General features: G+C 39.2%; 3 protein-coding genes across 6 annotated transcripts in view; all 3 read right to left on the reverse strand.

The window, feature by feature from the left end:
* The window catches only part of top1mt (DNA topoisomerase I mitochondrial), a 17,825-nt gene extending 7,085 nt beyond the window's left edge, over positions 1–10,740 (reverse strand). The window contains exons 1-16 of the mRNA XM_084102505.1: positions 10,401–10,740; positions 9,278–9,356; positions 9,158–9,207; positions 9,019–9,061; positions 8,298–8,323; positions 8,143–8,197; positions 7,971–8,075; positions 7,545–7,783; positions 5,947–6,062; positions 5,653–5,774; positions 4,825–4,947; positions 3,243–3,430; positions 2,655–2,799; positions 1,890–2,033; positions 928–1,110; positions 473–541 (exon numbers count right to left, since the gene is read on the reverse strand). Of these exons, the coding sequence (XP_083958631.1) occupies positions 473–541; positions 928–1,110; positions 1,890–2,033; positions 2,655–2,799; positions 3,243–3,430; positions 4,825–4,947; positions 5,653–5,774; positions 5,947–6,062; positions 7,545–7,783; positions 7,971–8,075; positions 8,143–8,197; positions 8,298–8,323; positions 9,019–9,061; positions 9,158–9,207; positions 9,278–9,356; positions 10,401–10,453 (1,740 nt within the window). The 5' untranslated portion in view covers positions 10,454–10,740. The remainder of the gene's footprint in view (positions 1–472; positions 542–927; positions 1,111–1,889; positions 2,034–2,654; positions 2,800–3,242; positions 3,431–4,824; positions 4,948–5,652; positions 5,775–5,946; positions 6,063–7,544; positions 7,784–7,970; positions 8,076–8,142; positions 8,198–8,297; positions 8,324–9,018; positions 9,062–9,157; positions 9,208–9,277; positions 9,357–10,400) is intronic.
* Positions 10,741–12,329: 1,589 nt separating this feature from the next.
* On the reverse strand, positions 12,330–16,155 carry zbtb14 (zinc finger and BTB domain containing 14). Of its 2 annotated transcripts, none has more exons than XM_084102580.1 (2): positions 16,009–16,155; positions 12,330–13,978 (listed from the first exon to the last, which is right to left on the reverse strand). In XM_084102580.1, the coding sequence occupies exon 2, from the start codon at positions 13,962–13,964 to the stop codon at positions 12,639–12,641; it is 1,326 nt and encodes a 441-aa protein (XP_083958706.1). In that variant the 5' UTR covers positions 13,965–13,978; positions 16,009–16,155; the 3' UTR covers positions 12,330–12,638. The 2 variants fall into 2 exon arrangements, with proteins under 2 accessions (XP_083958706.1, XP_083958705.1); XM_084102579.1 differs by lacking the exon at positions 16,009–16,155 and adding an exon at positions 15,492–15,917.
* Positions 16,156–20,423: 4,268 nt separating this feature from the next.
* Positions 20,424–22,500, reverse strand: part of epb41l3a (erythrocyte membrane protein band 4.1-like 3a) — a 55,835-nt gene continuing 53,758 nt past the window's right edge. For all 3 annotated transcript variants that reach the window (XM_084103526.1, XM_084103528.1, XM_084103527.1), the window contains 2 exons: positions 21,933–22,046; positions 20,424–20,624 (listed from right to left, as the gene is read on the reverse strand). In XM_084103526.1, coding sequence (XP_083959652.1) covers positions 21,936–22,046 — 111 coding nt within the window. In that variant the 3' untranslated portion in view covers positions 20,424–20,624; positions 21,933–21,935. The remainder of the gene's footprint in view (positions 20,625–21,932; positions 22,047–22,500) is intronic.

Genomic DNA, 22,500 nt, shown 5'->3' on the forward strand with positions numbered 1-22,500 from the left:
ATATTTAAAGTCCCCCTGAGGTGAAAATCCAGTTTTTAATGTTGTTTATGTGTCTATGTGGTGTTTTTAATCTGCTTTAAGACAAACCATGTGTAAATTCATAAGTCGACTCCATTGCTGAGTATTTCCTCCTTAAAACTGCAGTGAACCAAAGACAGTCTCAAAAACACGCTTTGAAATCGCTGGTGTTTCTGACGTCACAAACTACCTTGTAACCAATCAGATCAACGTGTGATCGTCAACCAGTGGATCTCTGAGCTGAGTGAGTGAGTGGAGGCGGGGCTCATTTGCATATTCATAGAACCGCGCATACTAAATGAGGCAAGGGTGTCGAGTTACATTCAAAATATTTTAAGACATGAGTTTTTTTTAAAGGAAAGAACATTTAAATATGCAATTTTTGGTGATCAAAGATGAGTTTTAAGGGATATTATGATTATTTTAACGGCATGATTCAACAATCCCCACTTACTGTAATTCGGTCAAATAAATCATCTTCTGGATCCTTGTGCTTTATGAACAGCTTCAGGTTCTTGAAAACCTGTGAGTGAAAGATCAGAATAAAACATCAATCATGACAAACACAAATAGAGATGCTACAATCATATCTCACATTGATTGTGTATCAATAATACTTAATAATGCATTCATTCATCTCAAATCAAAGAGATTCCTTCAACTGGAGTGAAGTTAAATAAATAAAAACGTTTTAAAAAAAGAAAACAGAATTTTTTGACCGGTACATCAACAAATCAGCCATGATGCAGGAAAAAAAGCACAATGCGAAGGTGTTAATTGGAAATAATTGGAATATATATATATATATATATATATATATATATATATATATATATATATATATATATTTTCCTGTCTAAAGTGAGCATGATGGTTGAAGAGTGTGTGATACATCAGTGTTTGCGTGACCTGTTTCTCCACCGGCACTTTGTTGTAGTAGCGGATGGAGTCTTTCCCCAGGAAGTCGAACTCCACGACGTGTTCGAGTCCGTCGAGGCGCCGGTGAAGCGAGATGTGCTCCACACGCAGAGAACAACAGCCCACCGTATCCGCTGACTCCTCGTCCTTCTCGTTCCCCGCACGCAGGGCCAGCTGGAGAACACACACAACACACACTGATCAGACCACACACACACACACACACGACCTGTGTGAATCAGGCGTGTGGATCTCACGGCACAGCCTCTCTGGGTCTAACGGGGTCAGGGTTCATACAGGGACTGTTAAATGAAATTCCAGGATATTCAAGCACTACTTTTTTGGTTTTCAAGGACTTCAATCAGAGATCGCACTTATCAACAATATCTTTATTAACTTTCAAATTCTAAAAAAGGTAAATAGATATATTAAAATAAACTAATAAAACAAAATGGTAGAAATAAAGTGCAGCAGACGCAGTGACTCTCACCAGTGAAAGGATTCTATGACAAAGATATCACTTTCCTTATTAAATCTGATTTCTTCTGCCATGAATATATGATTGACTTGAAGAATAAAAGCTGCATCATATACTTGGATATTTATATGAGCAATATCACACTCATAGCCATGAGAAATGCCTCTATATCAGACGATCTGCAGCGGTAATCTTGTGTGAAAAGATTGTTTTATCAATAAAATTAAACACTAATTTCACATATATCGTTTTTCACTAATTCAAGCACCTTTTCATAAATATGACAGTTTTCAAGGGTTTTCCAGGACTTACATTTCAAAAAGTCAAATTCAAGCACTTTGAGCAGCCTGTACGAACCCTGTGGGTGGAGCTTAACCTTAGTGTGTGGCTGGGTCTTTAAGCTCCACCCATTATGTCCAGAGAGGCCCCGCCTCAAGCCCCGCCCCCTCCGGCTCTGTATCAGTGACGAGCTCACCTTATCGATGAAGTAGATGGCGACTCCTCTCTGTCTGCTCTTCATCTCTCGGGACGTCCAGTCGCGCTTGTACTGCTTTCTGATGGCGTTCACACACACCTTCAGCTGACGCGCCGTCTCGTACTTCTGCCAGTCCTTCTCGCCCTGAGCACAGATCATCATCATCATCATCATCATCATCATCATCGGAGCGTGTGCCGTTATATGTCTCACTCATCATTATATGTTTGTCTAAAACACAACGGCTCTCATGTTTTGCAAATGTGAGTAAATTGTGTCATATTTGCCGGACTGTGCAAGGACTTGTTGCACAGTCTTTATATATTATTGCAGGACTTTATATATTATTTATATATTATATCAACAGTGTGAGAGTGAACAGCACATAACAGGCTCAATACTGGTATAAACATGAATATCTATTGGTACAATAAAAACAATGGCGTAAGATTAGTCATGTGACGCGGAAACTACAGTCACACTACAACGCAGAAACAGCGTTTTCAATTCACATTTATTTGTATAACGTCTTTCACAACACACATCATTTCAAAGCAGCTTTACAGAAAATGCATGAGTCCACATTACAGTTTACAGTGATCTGATATCAGAGGAAACTCTCTAAGTTATGCTTAAGTTATGCAAGTGCGTTTTCAAAAAGGTTCGTTGTCATTAATAAAAACACCGTCTCAGTGTGAACACAAGGACAGAACGAGAGAAAAAGACGCTTTTCAAACTCAAACTCAAACACACACACACACACACCTTGAGTTTGGAGCTGGGGTTCAGCATGATGTATTTGGGTCGTCCGTGAATGTTCTCGAGCCACGACGCCAGCCATGTGACCGTGTTGTCGTGCTGAACGCGCTTCCACCGGTGTCCTGCAGGGGCTTCTGGGATCTTGGAGTCTCTGAGGAAAACAAGTTAAAGATGATGCGATACTCGTCCACCGTGAGTAAACTTGATCATTAATTCATTCATAAGTTTCTGAGAAATTTCATTTTAATAATAATAATAAAGTTTTCTGTGATTCTGTGCTTTACAATTGAATACAAATGTACAAAAAACAAAAACAAAAAAAAGTCCTACTTGAAACTTTGACAATTTAATAATTCATTAATTTTAAGAATAATAAGTCTCTGTAAAATCTGCAACTCAACCTCATCTACAAGCAAGGACAAAAATAAAGCAATTTAATTTGAATTAATATCGATTCTGGAATGAATAAATAAAAATCGAATTAAAAAAAATAGTTTTTAGTGATATAAGTGAATCGATTTTTCTCCTAATGTTTATTGTCTCTGTCCTTATCCAATAAAACACTGCATAAATTAGGATGAGTGCACTGCTCACTGGCTGCAGTTGATGGTGACGTGCTCCGGCTGGATGCGCTTCTTCAGCTTTCCCATCTTCGGATGTTCTCCTCTCCCGCGGAACAGACCCGGAGGCTCCAGCTTGAAGTTCCCGATCTTCTCCCGGTGTCCGTCCAGCACACAGAACCCGTACTCCTCCATCAGACGACTGGACTCCTCCTTCAGGACCTGATTGAAACACACACAGAGTCACCAGTCGAGTCTCCTTCATTTATACAGCGCTTTAACAATACAGATGATCCACAGCAGCTTTACAGTGATAACAGGAGATTACAGTAACAGAGATTGGGCTTTACAGCAGATCTAGAATAAAGTTATTGTCCAGATAAAGTTAGTTTTGATTGATAGATCATTAGTGATTAACTTAGGGGGCGTTAACACACACCGTTCTCACAGAAAACAGAAACTTTTAATGTGTTCTGGCCGTTCATCCGCACGACACCAGTGTTTGCTGCTCGAGAACACACACTTTTGAAGGAAAAATTTTGAAGAAAAAAAAAAAGTTCTCAAACTTCAAAAACGCGAACCTGTGAGAACGCTGACGGCGCGCAGATGCGCATTACGAGTTTAGTCTATGGGTGTGCGCGCGTTTGAATATGGACATGTAGTCTTTCTTTACAAATACACTGAAAAAAATGCTTCTCACTTCTCAGTATTTTTGTCTTGTTTCCAGTTCAAATATCAAAAACTTCTTAAATCAAGATGCATTTAGTTCAGTAGTAAAATGCCGTACTATATTATGTCTTGTTTTCTGGGGAAATAAATAAATGAAGTGAGTTTTTGCTTAAAACAAGCAAATTTTTTTTAAATAATCTTGTTTCGGTTTGAATTAAAGGTGCAGTGTGTAATATTTAGGAGGATCTGTTGACATAAATGCAGTATCATACACATAACTATGTTTTCAGTGGTGTATAAAGACCTTACATAATGAACCGTTATGTGTTTATTAGCTTAGAATGAGCATTTCTCTCTACACACACCGCGGGTCCGCTTACATCCACGTTTCTACGGTGGCCCTGAGCGGACAAACGCGTTTCCTCACTATGTTGTTCTTCGTGTAAAGAAGCTTCAGCTCAAGTCAGCGAATAAAACACTGACACAATGATGAACAGGTAACAATAACATCGTTTTACTGAATAATTAAGTAAACATAATTTCTTAATTGATCTTTGTAAAGAAACCTCATTGCTTAACTGGCTACTCTCTGCTGTCTCAGACGACAACATCACTTCCTGTCGGCCACCGTAACTTGTTGGGTGCAGTTCACAACCTCACCACTAGATGCCGCTAAAACTTACACACTGCACCTTTAAGATTATTTTTCTGACCCCACTGGCAGATAATTTTGCTTGTTTTAAGCAAAAACTCACTCAATTTTGATTCCCCCGGAAAACAAGACCTAAAATCTTATGGCATTTTACTCATCTAGTAAATGCATCTTGATTTAAGAATTTTTAGATATTTGGACTGGAAGCAAGACAGAAATACTAAGTAAGAAAAGCATTTTTGCAGTGCAGAGTTGCTGTCCTACACACTATTAAATGTGTCTGTGTCACACACACCTGCTTCTCCTCCTTCGTCATGTTCTTCCGCTCCTCCGACTTCTCCACGAAGTACTTGTGCATGTGGCTGAAGTCACACTTGGAGAGCGTCTTGATCAGCTTCCGCTCCTCGTCAGTCATTTCCTGAAGACAACACCATTCAAGAATGAGTTTACGTTTACCGGGGGTGTAAGGAGAACTCAAACTCCACTGAAAACCGGGATACTGAGCGAAAACTTTACTCAGTGAAAAGCCCAAAACATACTTGAGTTAAAGTAAAAAAGAACAACTTTAAATTGTGCATGAGAGTTAAAGGGATAGTTCACACATTTAACAAGTGAACAACAAAAAGTTGTCCGTCGCCTAAAAGAAAGAAAGCAATTCTGAGATGAAACAATGTAACAGTGTAACTAATTAGCATAATGCCAGCCTCTGGTCTTGATTGGCTGAGCAGCGTCTCTTAGCCCCGCCCTCAAACACTGTAGTGTATCTGAGACTGGAAGAGTTTGGTTCGTGTTGTTCGTGTGGAGAAGACGCTGTTTTCTGAGATTGATACGGTAAACCCACGCCATCGTCACTGTTCGTATCACTGAGATCAAGAGCTGAGATTCAGATATGATAATGAGCGTTTGCTTTCTGACCAATCACAGCAGAGCAGCTCTCAGAGAGGCGGAGCTTAGAGACACTGAGAGGAAAGAGCTGACGCTGCGGTGGAGATTATGAGGACATTACAGTGTTTTTGAGCTTGTGTGACTGTGAACCTGTTGTAGGAGACTCAGAAACAACATTAGGAGCCTTTAAAACAGCATGATAGTGTGTTTATGCGAGAGATTATTGTTGGGTTCTGACCTCCCTCCAGTCAGTGAAGAAGTTGTTCTGAAACACCTCTTTACTGGTGTACTCGTGGTCCAGCATCTTGGCGTAGAACGTGGCGATCTCCTCCGTCGCTGGACTGAGTTTCAGCAGCCGCCCTGCACACACACACACACACACACACACACACACACACACACACACACACACAGGAGTCTTTCAGCATCATATCAACGCTTATTTTGCTGTTTATTACTGTGAAGCTGCTTTGAAACAATCTGTACTGTATAAAGCGCTGTGGAAATAGAGCCGACTTGATCACATGTTTACCATCGTAATAAAAGGGCACGTTATCAGGCAGCGGCTCGTATTCTGGAGCGAAGTACGGGCCTTTATGCTCCAGACGGCTCCACTTCTGACTGTCCGACGACTTGCTCTCCTCCCACCTGGACATTCACTCGCAGGTTATCCATCACACACACACACACACAGAGAAACAGTGACTCGTTAGAAACAAACATGAAGAATCACAGGACAATTATAAGCAGACGCATGAAAAATATGAAACATTAACAGTGAATATAGTGAGCAATTATACAGTCTGCAAATTCAACCTCAAATATTAGTACATTTTATGCAAGTTTAATGTGTAAAAATTAACATTTTAAGAATGATTTATTAATTATTTATTGATAAATTATGCAAAGTTTTTTAATTAATTATTTAAAATATAAAAATATTATAATGAAATATAAAATATTATTAAATATAATGTTAAAATAATATAAAACCAACATTAAGATATTTAATAAACAGTCTCACACTGATTCAAATTAATAAAGAAATACACAATACACAATTCTACATAACCATGTGCTTAAACTGTACAAATAATTAAGATTAATAATTTATTAATAAATTATTTATTGAAAAACAGATTTGCATGACTGATGTTTTTAAAATGAATATAATATGAAATAATAAATTCTTATTTAACATTACAAATTATATTCAAAAAAATAATATTTTAAGTTAAACAGTCTCGCACCAATTAATATGAGCTCAAAGCAATACACAATTCCACATAATTATGTGTCAAATTGTTGATTATTATATAAAAAGATTAATTTAATAATACAAATTAATTTAAATCGTCGATTATTATATAAAAAGATTAATTAATAAAGATGAATTTACTTTAAAATATATAAAATATTATAATTATACAATTATATTAATATAATAAAAAAAATTGTAATTATTAATATTCATTAAATAATGATGATTTTATAATTGTGTTAATATTTAGCAAAATGTCTCAAAGCTGCAATCCACATTATTATCCGATTAAAGTTTACCGTGTCGTCAACCTTTCACCTTACGCGCATGCGCAGATGTGATCTCATCCTCGCTAGTGAAGCTCTGAACTGACCTGAAGTCTGACAGTGTTTTAGCCGCTGCGGCTCCAGTGTTATAACGGCTGACATTGGAAACGAGCGAAGCGCCTTTATTACGTTCCGTTGAAATATAAATAAACCGTGAAATAACGTAAAAACATCTTTTCATTCCCCGCAGGAGCAGCCACAGCTGACATGTGCTCACTGCGCATGCGCACTCAGTTACGACAGATCTGTGTGCGTCACATATGTGCGTGTCCGACCGGCGGCAACTGCACGATAACAGTTCCGACATCACTTCATTCATCATTTACATTTTAAATAAGAGGAACAATTAAAGATTATTTCAGCCTGTGAAAAAAAAAAAATTATTAATGGAAAATTAAGAATTAAAAATGAACTGCAGAGAAATTTCATTACATTTGTGATATTAATAATTCTGAAATCAAGTTTAATGAAGTACATACTTTAATTTTAGGAGCTGAACTGATCAAATGAATGTTTTAAGACTACCTGAAGGAAAACACATACCACTTCCACTTATCAGACTCCTCATCTTTCTTGTCCTCTTTCTTCTCCTTCTTCTTCCGCTCCTCATCGTCCTCCTCTCCTTCCTTCTTGATCCTCTTATTCTTCTCTGGTTTGTCGTGTTCAGAACTTTGCTTTTTCCTTTTCTTCACAGACTGTTGATCTTTCTCTTGCTCTTTGCTCTCTTCATCCTTGACCCTCTTCTTCTTCTTCTTCACCTTCTTCTCTTCTCCGTCCTTCTCCTGCTTTACCAACACAAACGCTGATGAACATCCGAAGCGCTCTTCATAAATATGGCTGTTTTCAAGAGTTTTCCAGGACTTACATTTAAACGTCAAATTCAATACGTCAGGCACTTGTGCAAACCCGGTTATAACACACACACACACACACACACACACACACACACACACACACACACACACACACCTGATGTGAGTCTTTATTCCTCTCCTTTTTGAGGTTTTCCTCCACATGGTTCAGATCTTTCTTCTCTTTATGATTGAGACGCTCCTTGCAGCTTTTTGATCGAATCTGAGAATCAAACGGAAGCGTTTAAACACTAAACCTGCAAACTAGAGCAAGTCCTGACTCAGAATACCTTCTGTTCGCTGTCGTCCGGCGGGCTTGACTTCTGGAGTCCGTCATGTTGAGTTCTGGCGCATCACACAAACACAACCGGCTTTATTAAACTCATACTCACATTTTTCATCACACAATTAATCAATCATGAGAAGTGAAACTGAGATGTCTTGCCTTTCATCCGGATCTGCTGTTGCATCCTGCAAAATAACACGAGAAAAACCTCAGTTTCCATCTTGAGAATGTGTTTGCTCTTAAAGTCCCCCTGTAGCCGATCACTTTATCCAGTAAAACTCATCTTTATCACCAGAATTACATATTTAAACGTTTTCTTCCTTGAAAAAAAATTCTTCATGCTTTATAATATCTTGACTGTAACTCGACACCCTCGCCTCATTAAGTATGCGTGGTTCTATGAATATGCAAATGAGCCCCGCCTCCACTCACTCACTCAGCTCAGAGATCCACTGGTTGACGATCACACGTTGATCTGATTGGTTACAAGGTAGTTTGTGACGTCAGAAACACCAGCGATTTCAAAGCGTGTTTTTGAGACTGTCTTTGGTTCACTGCAGTTTTAAGGAGGAAATACTCAGCAATGGAGTCGACTTATGAATTTACACATGGTTTGTCTTAAAGCAGATTAAAAACACCACATAGACACATAAACAACATTAAAAACTGGATTCTCACCACAGGGGGACTTTAAGTTTTTCTTTTTCTTTTTTTTGCAGTGATGCAACACAAGCTTTTCGGCTCCCTAAAGAACCTTTGAGTAATTGTTCATGCATTTTGTTCTTTTGCTTTTATGCAATGGATGTTATTAAAGATTCTTCATGGATCTTTCAATGCCAATAAAGAATCTTTATTTTATACATCTTTAAACGATGCTCACCACATCCATGTCAGCATCTCCAGCTTCATTTTTAACTCCGCTGCTAAACAGATGAACATGAGTGAGTGACACAGAACTTCATACATTATTATTATTATTATTATTATCATCATTATTATTATTAGAGCTGAAGACACACCTGGAGACTCCAGACTCCTGCTGGCATTCCCCCGAGTCTGACGGTTTCTTCTAGAAATGACAGCACACTTCAGACACACATGCATCATTACTCAATGCCCTTCTGTCATGATGCTTTTACCTTCGAGGAATGCTTGTGTTTGCCGTTCAACTCCGAGTCTTTTCCTCTGTCTTTAGAGGAATGCTTGGACTTCTTCTCACTGACACATGCAAGAGATCCTGGTTAATTAAACCTGCAATATCCCTGTTCATCTCACATGATGCCGTTCCAGATAACAGGGAACGTTCTTTCAGCTATGAGTAAGCGTTAATAGATCGCCCGTTTAAGGAGAGACACTAAAGGCAAAACCAGAGTTGTTTCAGGCATCTGACAAGCTTGAGATTTTGGCTTTTCATAAAGTGTTTTTTTTTTTCAGACTAGTGGACAGAAAACATCCAAAATACACTTTTAACTGTGTCTTTTAGAGCACTTTATCTGTGTGCGTCTGTAGACGTTAGTTACAGTATATATCTTAAAAGGCCGTTTTTCCTCCTACACTGAGCCTGAAATCTCCACTTCAGCAACACTGACTTACTGAATACACCAAACTTTACACTTTTATTCTTATCTATATTATGAATGTTTTTGCAGAGGGGTTTGTTCGTATATCATTTTCCTGATTTTAGACATTTTATTCCTAAACAAATGGCAAAAATGTATTTATTTTTAGCAGTTGACAGTATTTTCTGATTTGTGCACTGATAAATAGAGGCATCCAAAATCTAATATACTCTAATATATATATATATATATATATTTAAAAAAAAAAAAGTTCTATACAATTATGCAAATTAGTGCATATTTAATTAGATAACGGCTAATTTGCATATTTAAACAACATTTCAGAAAACTTGAAATACAATTAGCTTTTGTTGCAATTATTAATTAAATCAGTCAACTGGTGAAGTATGGTGACATTTATTATCAGTTATTCTATTACCCTGTTCATCTGAGGTGTCTCGCCTTACAGTTATCTGGTCTTCAATAACGTTCTCAAAACGTTACAACAAAAACATTATTCATACATCGTTCATGAAACGTTATTTTAAATGTCATACTTGTTACATTTGAATGTTCTCTGAACATTCTGTAACATAATGTCTGCAAAATGACGAAATGGAACGTTCGTGAACATTTTTTAAAAAACTTCAGAGAACATTCAAATGTAACGTTTTTATAACGTAAACATTGCCAGAATCCTGACCTTCTCTCGTGTTTCTTACTGCTCTTCTCATGTCCTTCCTTTTCCAGTTTCATCCTGTAAAGTTGGTCCAGTGTTTTCTGCACTAGTCACTGTAAAGACAGCAGATCAGTGTCTAATTAACCGCGTGCATCAGAAGTATTACTAATGACCCGTTTTAATTCGGATTGAGTTAATCGAGTTCAGTCACATTCACACAGACTCGAGTCGAACATGAGTGATCTGATAAAGCTCCTTGTACCTGAGAAGACTTCGCAGCGGCATCAGAATGCATGTCACCTGTCACACCTGAAAGTTTTTAAGTTCCTCTTCCAATCAAGTGCGCAAAATCAGCCACAGCGCCACCTTCTGGAACAAACCACACGTGCACGAGTCTTTCTTCATGATCCCAGGAGCCTCAACACTGGGATCGGTGAACTCCCATTGCATTTGTTTAGATGTTTGGAAGGAATATATCTTTACATGATGATTTATTTGGCAAGCAGTTTTGACTTTTATTCATTCGATATTAATTCTTGATATTAGGAATTACATTTACACTAGTAAAAATGTGAATTCTTGATATCAACAATGACGTCATCACTCGCAAAAATACGAATTGTTGATATCATGAATTAAATTTCAACTGGTAAAAACTATAATTCTTGATATCTGTTATTGTATTTTCTCTGTTAAATGTCACCATATAAGCTGCCATTCAAATTCAATTGTTGACAAGTTCAGAAATGCAATTCTTACTTGTAAAAACCATACATTTCTATATCAATAAAAAGGCTACTTTACTAGTAAAAATATAAATTCCTGATATCAAGAATTCAGTTGTCCATTAGTTGAAATGTTAATTCTTGATATCTGTATATGTATTTCAACATGTTACACTTGTTATTTATGATGTCTGAATATGTATTTCTGATGTCAATAATTAGGAGATCAATTTCAGAAATGGCTTTCTAACTAGTAACAAACACATTCATAATATCAGAAATTAACATTATCACTAATGAAACTAAAATGATTGATATCAAAAATGACATTTTTTCTAGTAGCAATTCAATTGTTAATATCAAGGACAGACATTTACACTAGTAAACATAATTATTGATATCAAAAATGTGTTTTTTACTAGTAAGAATTGTATTTCTGATATGTGAAAATGGAATTTTAACTAGTAAGAAATAAATTCTTGATACCAACAATTGAACTTGAACGGGAGCCTATGGTGACATTTAACTAGTGAACATACAATTACAGATATCAAGTATTAGGATTTAAGTTGCATGACTTTTCCAGTCCTGTAAAACACTATTTTAAAATTCCCTGATATTCCCTCAACAGAAAGAGAAAACTCCAGTTACGGGCTACAGCTTTAACGCCCCCCTGTAATCAATAACTGTATGCCTTAAAACTCATCTTTATCACCAAAATTACATATTTAAACATTTTCTTCCTTGAAAAAAATTCTTCATGCTTTATAATATCTTGACTGTAACTCGACACCCTCGTCTCATTTAGTATGCGTGGTTCTATGAATATGCAAATGAGCCCCGCCTCCACTCACTCACTCAGCTCAGAGATCCACTGGTTGACGATCACACGTTGATCTGATTGGTTACAAGGTAGTTTGTGACGTCAGAAACACCAGCGATTTCAAAGCGTGTTTTTGAGACTGTCTTTGGTTCACTGCAGTTTTAAGGAGGAAATACTCAGCAATGGAGTCGACTTATGAATTTACACATGCTTTGTCTTAAAGCATATTAAAAACACCACAGACACATAAACAACATTAAAAGCTATAATACTCAATAATACTTTTTCAGATTCAAATAAGACATTTTACGTGAGTTTATGACCAGGCAGTCTAGGCAGCAGTTTGATCAACACATCACGAGTCTCAGTGGGAAAAGCAAACAGCAGGAAATGACATCACAACGGTTGAATGATTCACCAGTCTTTTATTACAGCAAAAATATCTCGAAGTGTAAATCGCCGCAGCTTTCGCCAACGGGAACGGATGGAGCGACGACTCCTCTCGCCACAACAACATCACAAACGCGTCCGGTTCACGCCGTACGACGGCAACCGAACAATTCATCGTCCGTCAGCTGCCATAAATACTCAAATACATTTGGTATGAACTGTACAATAAGAGAAAAACGTTTCGCACCATTTACATATAAAAAGAAACAATTCTAAAACGAGAGAGAACAGAATGTGTGTGAACAGTAGTAAGACTGAAGTGTGTTACGAGCAGGCGATGGACTCCAGCTGCTGCTCGGCTTCCGCCGCCATCGCCGCCGCTTGCAGCTGTTCGGTTTCGCTCTGCAGTCCGCCGCCGGGCAACTGTTTGCGTTCGCTATGCATGTTGTTCTCGTGTCTCTTCAGGTCGGACGCTTTGGCGAAGGCCTTTGTGCACGAGTTGCACACGAACGGCTTCTCTCCTCGGTGCCGCCGCTCGTGATCCTTCAGATGCGACTTGTGCTTGAATGCCTTTTCGCACATCTGGCACCCGAACGGCCGCTCGTTGCTGTGAACGCGCTCGTGTTTCTTCAGATCCGGCGCGCGGATGAACGACTTCCCGCAAGCATCGCAGCGATACGGTTTGAAGCCCGTGTGGATCTTCAAGTGTTCTTTTAAATGAGCTTGCGTCGTGAACGCTTTCGTGCAGATCTCGCATATGAACGGTCGGTCGGCCGAGTGAAGCTTCTCGTGTTTCCGCAGCCGATTCTCATCCATGAAGGTTTTCCCGCACACGTGGCACGCTAACTGATCCCGGTGGCCGTAGAGAAGATACTCGAACTTCATATCGGCGGTTGCCGTCGTCCATCCCGGCGGTTGCTCGTCTTTCACGTCGCCTATGCTATCGGCGAACGAGAGCGTCTGAGCCGCTAATTCTTTCGGTTCGGCGTCGATAGCTTCCACTTCTTGGTCGTAGCAGCTAACTTTGTGCACCTCTTCCTGCGCTAGCTCCTTCAGGATAGCCTCCTGCACTCGTAAGGCGTTATTAGGCGATTTGTCTAAGTCGTGATTGGCTTGCGCTTCCTCAACGATGTCGTCTGACGGCGTGTCGTCTTGGTCGCCGAGCACCTGAACGTCGCCGTCCGGATTCAGCGGAGGATCTTCCGTCTGAAGCCCCATTTTTACCATGTCGTACGGGAACTTCGCGTTCCTAGCATCGTTGTTTTTCTCGTCGGGCGACATGTCGCGTTTCTGCGAGCAGAGCTTATCCAGAAACCGTATCCCGAGAATCTGTCCGGAGGACATCATCAGATTCACGTCCTTCTTCTTGACCGAGATCTTCGCGGTGTACATGTAGTTGAGCACCTCCTCGAAGATGTCCGCGCGGATGAAGTCGATCTCGATGACGGACGAACTGTCAACCTCGTGTTTCTTAAAGAGTTTTTTGAAGTAGTTGCTGCACGCCGCTAACACACAGCGATGCGCTCTGAACTTCACATCCTCCACCACGACCGCGATGTCGCAGTGCTCTCCTTCCAGTCGCTGCTCGTTCAGTAGCTTCAGAAAGATGGTCCTGTGCTCATCGTCCACATACTTCACAGTTTCGGACATACTGGAGCGGGATCCTACGGGAAGAGAGCGAGGAATAAGCTTGATTGATACAGAGATCGAGTAGCTTACAAATACAGTGATGGAATCAAATTAAAACTTTGGGACAAAACATGGTACGTTAAAATAACGTCGTCAAAAATATCGATATTTCGATATGTATCGATAGTGAAATGGTCGCCGCCTCCTCTCATTCGCTCTGGTTAAATAGTGCTTGTATTGCGCATAACTTTAGTAATTTCCGCAGGTTTCGCACTCACCTCAAAAGCAGGTGAACACTGAAGTGGCGCTCTCGTAAAGCCGTCTCTTAAACGGCTTGAGAGAACTAAATTTACTTCTTTTCAGTGGCTTAATGCGCTTAAATTATCAAATACATCGAAAATTAGGCCAAAATGTCCGCCGTATTCAGGTAAATACAGTTAGTTTTGGTTAAAAGTTAATAGTAATAACTTAATAGTTTAGAGAAAACGCATACATAACAGTATACTGGATCAGTGCATAAGCTCTTAAAGTGACAGCAGCCTAATAAACCTGAAAATCACTCGCTGCTCATGACTGAATAACTTTTGTAACTTCAATTATAAGCATTAATCTGTACAATGAAAACTATCCAGTGTTATTTTACATTTGATTACTTTCATTTCTGTAGTATTTCTTACCCAAACACTGAAAGACCCACTAAAAAAACGTAATTTATCTCTTTATTCTATTGTATTTATTTGTGCTATCGTTTGCAATTTGTTTATTTGTTCTTATTTTATTAGTTTACTTTTTGTAAATGTAGTTCAACGAATCAAGCCTCCCTATGCGGTGTGAAAGCTATTACAACAAAATGATGGTGTGTATATGGCAGTTTTCCCCGAGGTATCGAATATCGATATTTTTCAAGGTATCGCTTCGAAGTTGGACATTCCAGTATCGTGACAAAACTACATTAAAGTCAGCATGAAACGGAAATTGTGCTAGTCGTATATCTGAGGGAAACGGCGAGTCAAATGTAGGGCGGGACTTGATTGGATGGTTGTGGTTTGCTATTGGTCAATCTTGTGTGAGTGACAGGTTGCCCTGCCCTCCTGCCAGTAAACAAGTTACTTTTGATTAAAAATTACAAGGAACATTTACTTAAATTATGAGCATGGATAAATGATTTATTAATAAACTGCAATATTCCATAAAAATATATAGTTAGGCCTATATATACAGCAAACTGACCAACAAACACATTTGGCCTTTTTGATATACAATTTTACTTTCAAGGAACTAACATGTCCAAAAATCATGTTATTATTTTGGCTGATTATTTAAAATATATACACCTTCATGCTATATATTTACACAAAATATTTTTCGTATTTACACATATAGCCTAGGTTATGTAACGTTAAGTTCTCTATGAAAAATTATTTTGTGTCTGATAAAAACGAATGAAGTCACGCCTCATTTTAATAAATAATCATTAACATCACATTTGAAAACATAACATAATGCATTTAAACACATTTCACGTGGTTTGTTAAAGATCATTGATACCTTAATGGACACATGATGCTTGTGGTTTGTTCTGAATGGACTGCCACGGGCCACAAACGCCAAAACTACTTCATATAAACACAAGAGGTGTGTTTTTATCAAATAAAATAGTCGTTTTCTCTCTAAATGTCTTCCTCGGTCAATAAACTGAAGTTTAATCGGTGTTTTTTGCCATTTCTGCGCTAGTCTGTTTTGCTTCTCTTGAAGCTAATCTTAGCATTAGCACATAAATAATCGTCAGCCGACATAAAACGAACAAAAACGACTAACTATCCTCCGTCTTTCCCACTACACGAGCCCGGAGAAGCCCAGAGCACCGATCAGCACTGGAGAGCAGCGGGATGTGCTCGATAAACGGGAGCTCGACGGATCGCGGCGCGCTGAGGTGAATTTAGTGGCGCGAGCTGCGCGGGCCATGACGAACACTCCCGCGCCGGGCGCGCGCCGCCATCCCGCGCAAAACATTATGCAATAATTCAGCAGCTGCTTCAGTCTGCTCCAAAAATAAATTTCTTACCTTTATTGTGCTATTTTGATCCACTGTGAAAGTGTGTGTTGAATGTCAGAAAGCCAGTGCAGAATTTAATACTTTGTTGTTGTGTGCGAGGCCGAGGACGAGCACAGGCGGAAGGACGCGCTGCGCCAGCACGGAACTGCGGAGAGCGAGTGACCGAGGCTCGTGCGTAGACACGGGCACAGTTACGCAAACTGCGCAGCGCAAACACTCTCACACACACACAGGGATGCGCAGGCACGCGTACGCAAATGACGTAGCGCAGATCTCTGGAGCGCGAACCATACTGTGACGCGCGGGAGGAGCGAGTGCACGTCCAGATTCATTTACCTCAGAAAGTGAAATTAGTTTAATACGTTTACACGTATTGTGAAAAGTTATGAAAAAACGTTCTTTCAGTTACATTTGTTCGAAGTTATCTAATAATGTTCTCAAAATGTTATAAATCGTTTATGGAACGGTTTTTTCCTCACAGAAACATTTTATTTGGACGTTCGTCTTATGTTTTTAAAGGAGAAGTTCACTTTTAAAATGAAAATTCTGTCATCATATAATCACCCTCATGTTGTTTCAAACCTGTATGAATTTCTTTCTTCTGCTGAACAGAAAGGAAGATATTTAGAAGAATATCAGTAACCAGGCAGTTTTTGGGTCCCATTGACTTCCATAGTAGGAAAAAAATATACTATGGAAGTCAATGGGACCCAAAAACTGTCTGGTTACTGACATTCTTCTAAATATCTTCCTTTCTGTTCAGCAGAAGAAAGAAATTCATACAGGTTTGAAACAACATGAGGGTGATTATATGATGACAGAATTTTCATTTTAAAAGTGAACTTCTCCTTTAAATGTTACTACTTGTTTCAGAGCGTTAGGAGAACATTCAAATGTAACGTTCCCATAATGTTTAATGCTTGCTTTTTAAAATGTTTAAAACATGTAACGTTAAGAGAAAGTATAACATTTTATAGCTTAAAGGGGTGGTATAATGCCCTTTTCACAATATGTAAAATAAATCTCTGATGTCCCCAGAGAGTGTGTGTGTGTGTGTGTGTGAAGTTTTAGCTCAAAATACCCCACAGATATTTTTATATCATGTTAAAAGTTGTCACTTTTGGGTGAGCAAAAACGCACCATTTTTGTGTCTGTCCATTTTAAATGCAAATGAGCTGCTGCTCCCGGCACAGAGGGGCGGAGCTATAAGAGCTCATGTGTTATCAGCTCCTATTACCTCACACAGACATGCACTGAAAATTTCAAAAACTTTTAGTCTTTTATGTTCAAACCGGAGTCAGAAAGATGGAGAGACTCAAGAAGAAGTGACAACATGTAGAAGCAACATTTCTGAATGGTTAGTTGGTAAATTTATGTGTGTAGATTATGTGTGGTTATCTTCTAGTCATTGATTAGCATATTCTGTCATGATAATTTATAAATCGCGTTCCCGGGGGCGGGGTTTATGTAAATTTTAGGGTTAGTGATGTCACTAACCCGTGAGGAATGTGGTGTAGTCTCTACCAGCCGTTTGTTGTAGTCCTTAAAAAGCGATTTCTGTAAAAGCAAATATCTCCCTTTGCTTTGAACTTTGAGTGTTGTAACTTTGCAGATGTTGTTTATGCTCAAACAGCAACATTACACACTAACTAAAGTTAGAAAAGTCAAATCATATTCAACCACCCCTTTAATGGGAACATTAGCAAAACGTTCTTAGAACATATTTGTTAGCTGGCAAAATAAAAAAATATATTATTATATTATAGACTATAATAAGATAAAATTAATTAATTAAATTGCGTGGACTATTTACTCGTAAGTACATAAAGTACATGATGATAAAATACCATGATGTTTTGATACCGTGGTACTGAATGATTGCACATTTTCATGGCACTCCTAAAAGATTTCAATGGTGTTACCATTTCCAAAAACATGATATTACCGTGATACATGATGACCACCACCAAACAGATCATTAATTCATAATGAGAATGACAGGGTTTGTACAGATACTGTAAAATGAAATCTCACTTATCAAAACAATATCTTTACTATCTTTCAAATTCTAAAAAAGGTAAACATAAATAAAAATATACTAATAAAACTAAATAGTAACAATAAAGTGCAGCACATACAAAGTATATACAATGACATATAGGCAACTTTAACTATGATAAAGATATTGATTTCTTTATTCAAACTGCATTTTTTCATGAATATATGATGGATATTTTGAAGAATGAAAGCTGTCATATACTTGGATATTTATCTGAGCAATATCAGGCTCATAGACAACGAAATGTCTTTATATCCATATTAGAGCGTTAATTTTGCATAGAAATATCGTTTCATCGAAAAAATTAAACACTAATTTCATATATCTTTCAATAATTCAAGTACTTTTCTTCAAAAATGTCTGTTCAAGGGTTTTCCATTTCAAAAAGTGAAGCACTTTAAGCATCTTGTACGAACCCAGAAATGAATTTAAAATAACTAAAATTCTTGGAGAAAATCCTGTCCTTTGCAAATGTTTAAATATCAAATAATTGGTACAGAAATGGTGCAGTTCTTGCATAATCTTGTAAAACCCAATTAATTTGTTCTGTATTATAGAAAATGCCATATTAATGAATGCATATTCTCACGCAAACGGATGAATGGAAACAGCAGAGTTATCAGAAATGGAATTGAGCTTTTATTCGAGCTTGAGTGGGAAACAGTCAGCAGGGCGGCGACACTGCACATCACACACTGAATCGAGAAACAAACTAGGACAGAACACACACATTTGGGCTTCCGTTCTGTACAGTTTAAGGCTCAGATGTGGCAAGGGGAACTCTGGGATTGATATTTCAGACAGTTTAGTTCCTCTAGACTCAACAGTTTTCAAGAAGAAACAAAAAAACAGGCGTATAATTCAAGTAAAACAACATAACACGTCTCTAAGATACATGGCGTAGTGAGAAAATGTGGCATATTCATATTCTCATACTGTCATCTGTGTGTCATATTCAGAGATGAGACGATGAGGGGCGGCGGGTGAGGATGGCACATCTTTGCCTGGTTAAATATTGTGCAAAGTTTGTCCTTTTTTTAAAGTGATAGAGCAGTATAATAAATAAATGTAGATATCCGTTATATTTCACATATTCTTCAGTCCCGTGGTTTGACTACACACTGCGCTCGTATAGGAGTTCCTAAAATGTCTATATACTTTTGTCTTCTCACAAAAAAAGCAGAATTGTTCCCTTGTCATGCAGTAACAGATCCAGTGCGGCAGATGGCGCCTGTAAGCGTGTGTGTGTGTGTGAGAGAGTGTGTGTGTGTGTGTGTGTGTGTTTGTGTGTGAGAGAGAGTGTGTGTGTGTGTGAGAGAGTGTGTGTGTGTGTGTGAGAGAGTGTGTGTGTGTGAGAGAGAGAGAGTGAGAGAGAGTGTGAGAGAGAGAGTGTGTGTGTGTGTGTGTGAGAGAGAGTGTGTGTGTGTGTGTGTGTGTGAGAGAGAGAGAGAGAGAGAGAGAGAGAGAGAGTGTGATTATGTGAGTGTGTGATTATGTGAGTGTATGTGTGTGTGATTTTGTGAGTGTGTGTGTGTGATTATGTGAGTGTGTGTGTGATTATGTGAGTGTGTGTGATTATGTGAGTGTGTGTGATTGTATTTGTGAGTGTGTGTGAGAGTGTGTGATTATGTGAGTGTGTGAGTACGTGAGAGTGTGTGAGTACGTAAGAGTGTGTGATTATGTGAGTGTGTGTGTGTGTGCGTGTGTGTGATTATGTGAGTGTGTGTGAGTACGTAAGAGTGTGTGATTATGTGAGTGTGTGTGTGTGTGTGTGAGATTATGTGAGTGAGAGTGTGTGAGAGTCAGTGTGTGTGTGTGTGTGTGTGTGTGTGTGTGAGTGTGTGTGTGTGTGAGTGTGTGTGAGAGAGTGTGTGAGATTATGTGAGTGTGTGTGAGAGTCAGTGTGTGTGAGTGTGTGTGAGAGTGTTTGAGATTATGTGAGTGTGTGTGAGAGTCAGTATGTGTGAGAGTCAGTGTGTGAGTGTGAATGAGTGTGTGTGTGAGAGTGTGTGTGATTATGTGAGTGTGTGTGAGAGTCAGTGTGTGTATGTGTGTGAGTGTGTGTGTGAGAGTCAGTGTGTGTGTGTGTGATTATGTGAGTGTGTGAGAGTCAGTGTGTGTGTGTGTGTGTGTGTGTGTGAGAGAGTGTGTGAGGTTATGTGAGTGTGTGTGAGAGTCAGTGTGTGTGTGTGTGTGTGTGTGTGTGAGAGTGTGTGAGATTATGTGAGTGTGTGAGTCAGTGTGTGTGTGTGTGTGTGTGTGAGAGTGTGTGAGATTATGTGAGTGTGTGAGTCAGTGTGTGTGTGTGTGTGTGTGTGAGATTATGTGAGTGGGTGTGTGTGTGTGTGTGTGTGAGATTATGTGAGTGTGTGTGTGTGTGTGTGTGTGTGAGAGTGTGTGAGATTATGTGAGTGTGTGTGAGTCAGTGTGTGTGTGTGTGTTTCTCCAGACGTGTTCAGAGTGTGCTGCGATTCATTGGTCTATGTTGGTTTCTCTGAAGCGTCCCTCTTCCTCCACAGCGTGAACACGTGAGCTTCTTCCAGAGAGCATGAAGACGACGTTAATCCTGAAAATATAAAAGGAAACGCCGTTCAGTAAAGAGCAGGAATGACGGACCAGAGAGAAGCGTCAGAAGAGCGAAGCGTGTTAGTGCCCGTCTCAAGTGATGATGTCATGCATTTAAATACCACCCAACAATGACAGCTTCACATCAACATAATACAGAGATCTGACATCATATCATATACTGAACAGAGTTACATTTTCTTCAAGAAAATGTGAATGGCCTTTCCCATGCAAAACCCAAAGCCACAATGACAGGGTGTTCTGGGCGGTTGCTATGTGGTTGCTAGGGTGTTTCTTGTGCTCTTCTGACTCAGGTTCCTCCTCCAATGTTCATTCAGTAACACAACAGCACATTCTCCTCAACAACACGCATGATTTGAGGAATCATTCATGTCTGGAGCTCAAACACACTCATTTCGCCTACTTATACTACGCCTTTGTGAAGAAAAAGTGCATACTTGTGAGTGTGTGTCAGAAGAGTAGACGAGCTTTGGGAAACACTATCACATCCTACAGTTACGTCTTTAACGGTTGCTCTCCGTCACGTAAACTGACCTGTCAATCATCTTGTCAAAGATAAAATCCTCCACATTTTATTTCCTCAGTGTCGGAGAGAAATGTTGATCTGCAGTCGCGGGTCTTTCATGCGGAGACTCTCCTCAGGTTAATGCATTATTAATGAAGCATTTAAATGTTAATGGTCAAACGGATCTTTATAAAAGTCCACATTGTTATTGCAGATGGAATATAACACGGATAACATTCAATATTTTTCTATCAGGATGAACTTTGATTAGTCACTCAAACCTTTATCTAAACCTCTCACCGTCGGTCTCGCATATCTGCCATGTTTGTAGTTTTTTAACACTTTTTACTTGTGTTTGTAGTTCCTCCTCCAAAGCGCAGTGGATTGTGGGTAATATTAGCTGTTATAGTGAGCACGGATCCACACTTCGAAAATCCACCGGGAATAGACTTCCGGCACACTCTCTTCAACACACTATGCTTTGGGACACACTTATTCTAATCTCACACACTGTTTAGGATGGATAGTGTGAACACTGAGACGCAAGGACTGCTTTACTATTAATCTCAGTGAGCATCATCATCATCATGTGATCGGTCACAGCAGAAAGCTGGTATAGTTAGTACACACTAGTCCTCTGAGTTTCGCAGATGCATGATGAAGTAAACAGCCAAAGCGGCACCGGCGTTAGTACAGCAGCCAATAGCAGCGCTCCAAACCTCAGCAGCCAATCAGCTCGCAGCCAGCCAAGCCAAATCAAGCTCTGATTGGCTCTGGTCTTACCTGTCACTCCTCGCCCTCCTCCGGCGTGATCTCCGTCTCTTTATGGACCACGACTTTGGTCACTGACATGTCGGGATGTTGTTCTTTAGCCTCTTTAATAGCCTGAGCCAGAGCCTGACCCACAGTGACACCCACATCAGAACCAGCTACTGCTAACCAGGCTTTCATATGTGTGCAATCATGTTTCATGTGTGTGCAATCATGTTTCATGTGTGTGCAATCATGTTTCATGTGTGTGGAATCATGTTTCATGTGTGTGCAATCATGTTTCATGTGTGTGGAATCATGTTTCATGTATGTGGAATCATGTTTCATGTGTGTGCAATCATGTTTCATGTGTGTGCAATCATGTTTCATGTGTGTGCAATCATGTTTCATGTGTGTGGAATCATGTTTCATGTGTGTGGAATCATGTTTCATGTGTGTGGAATCATGTTTCATGTGTGTGCAATCATGTTTCATGTGTGTGGAATCATGTTTCATGTGTGTGGAATCATGTTTCATGTGTGTGTAATCATGTTTCATGTGTGTGGAATCATGTTTCATGTGTGTGGAATCATGTTTCATG

The sequence above is a fragment of the Abramis brama genome (assembly GCF_963993115.1).
Source record: "Abramis brama genome assembly, chromosome: 24".
Lineage (NCBI taxonomy): Eukaryota > Metazoa > Chordata > Actinopteri > Cypriniformes > Leuciscidae > Abramis > Abramis brama.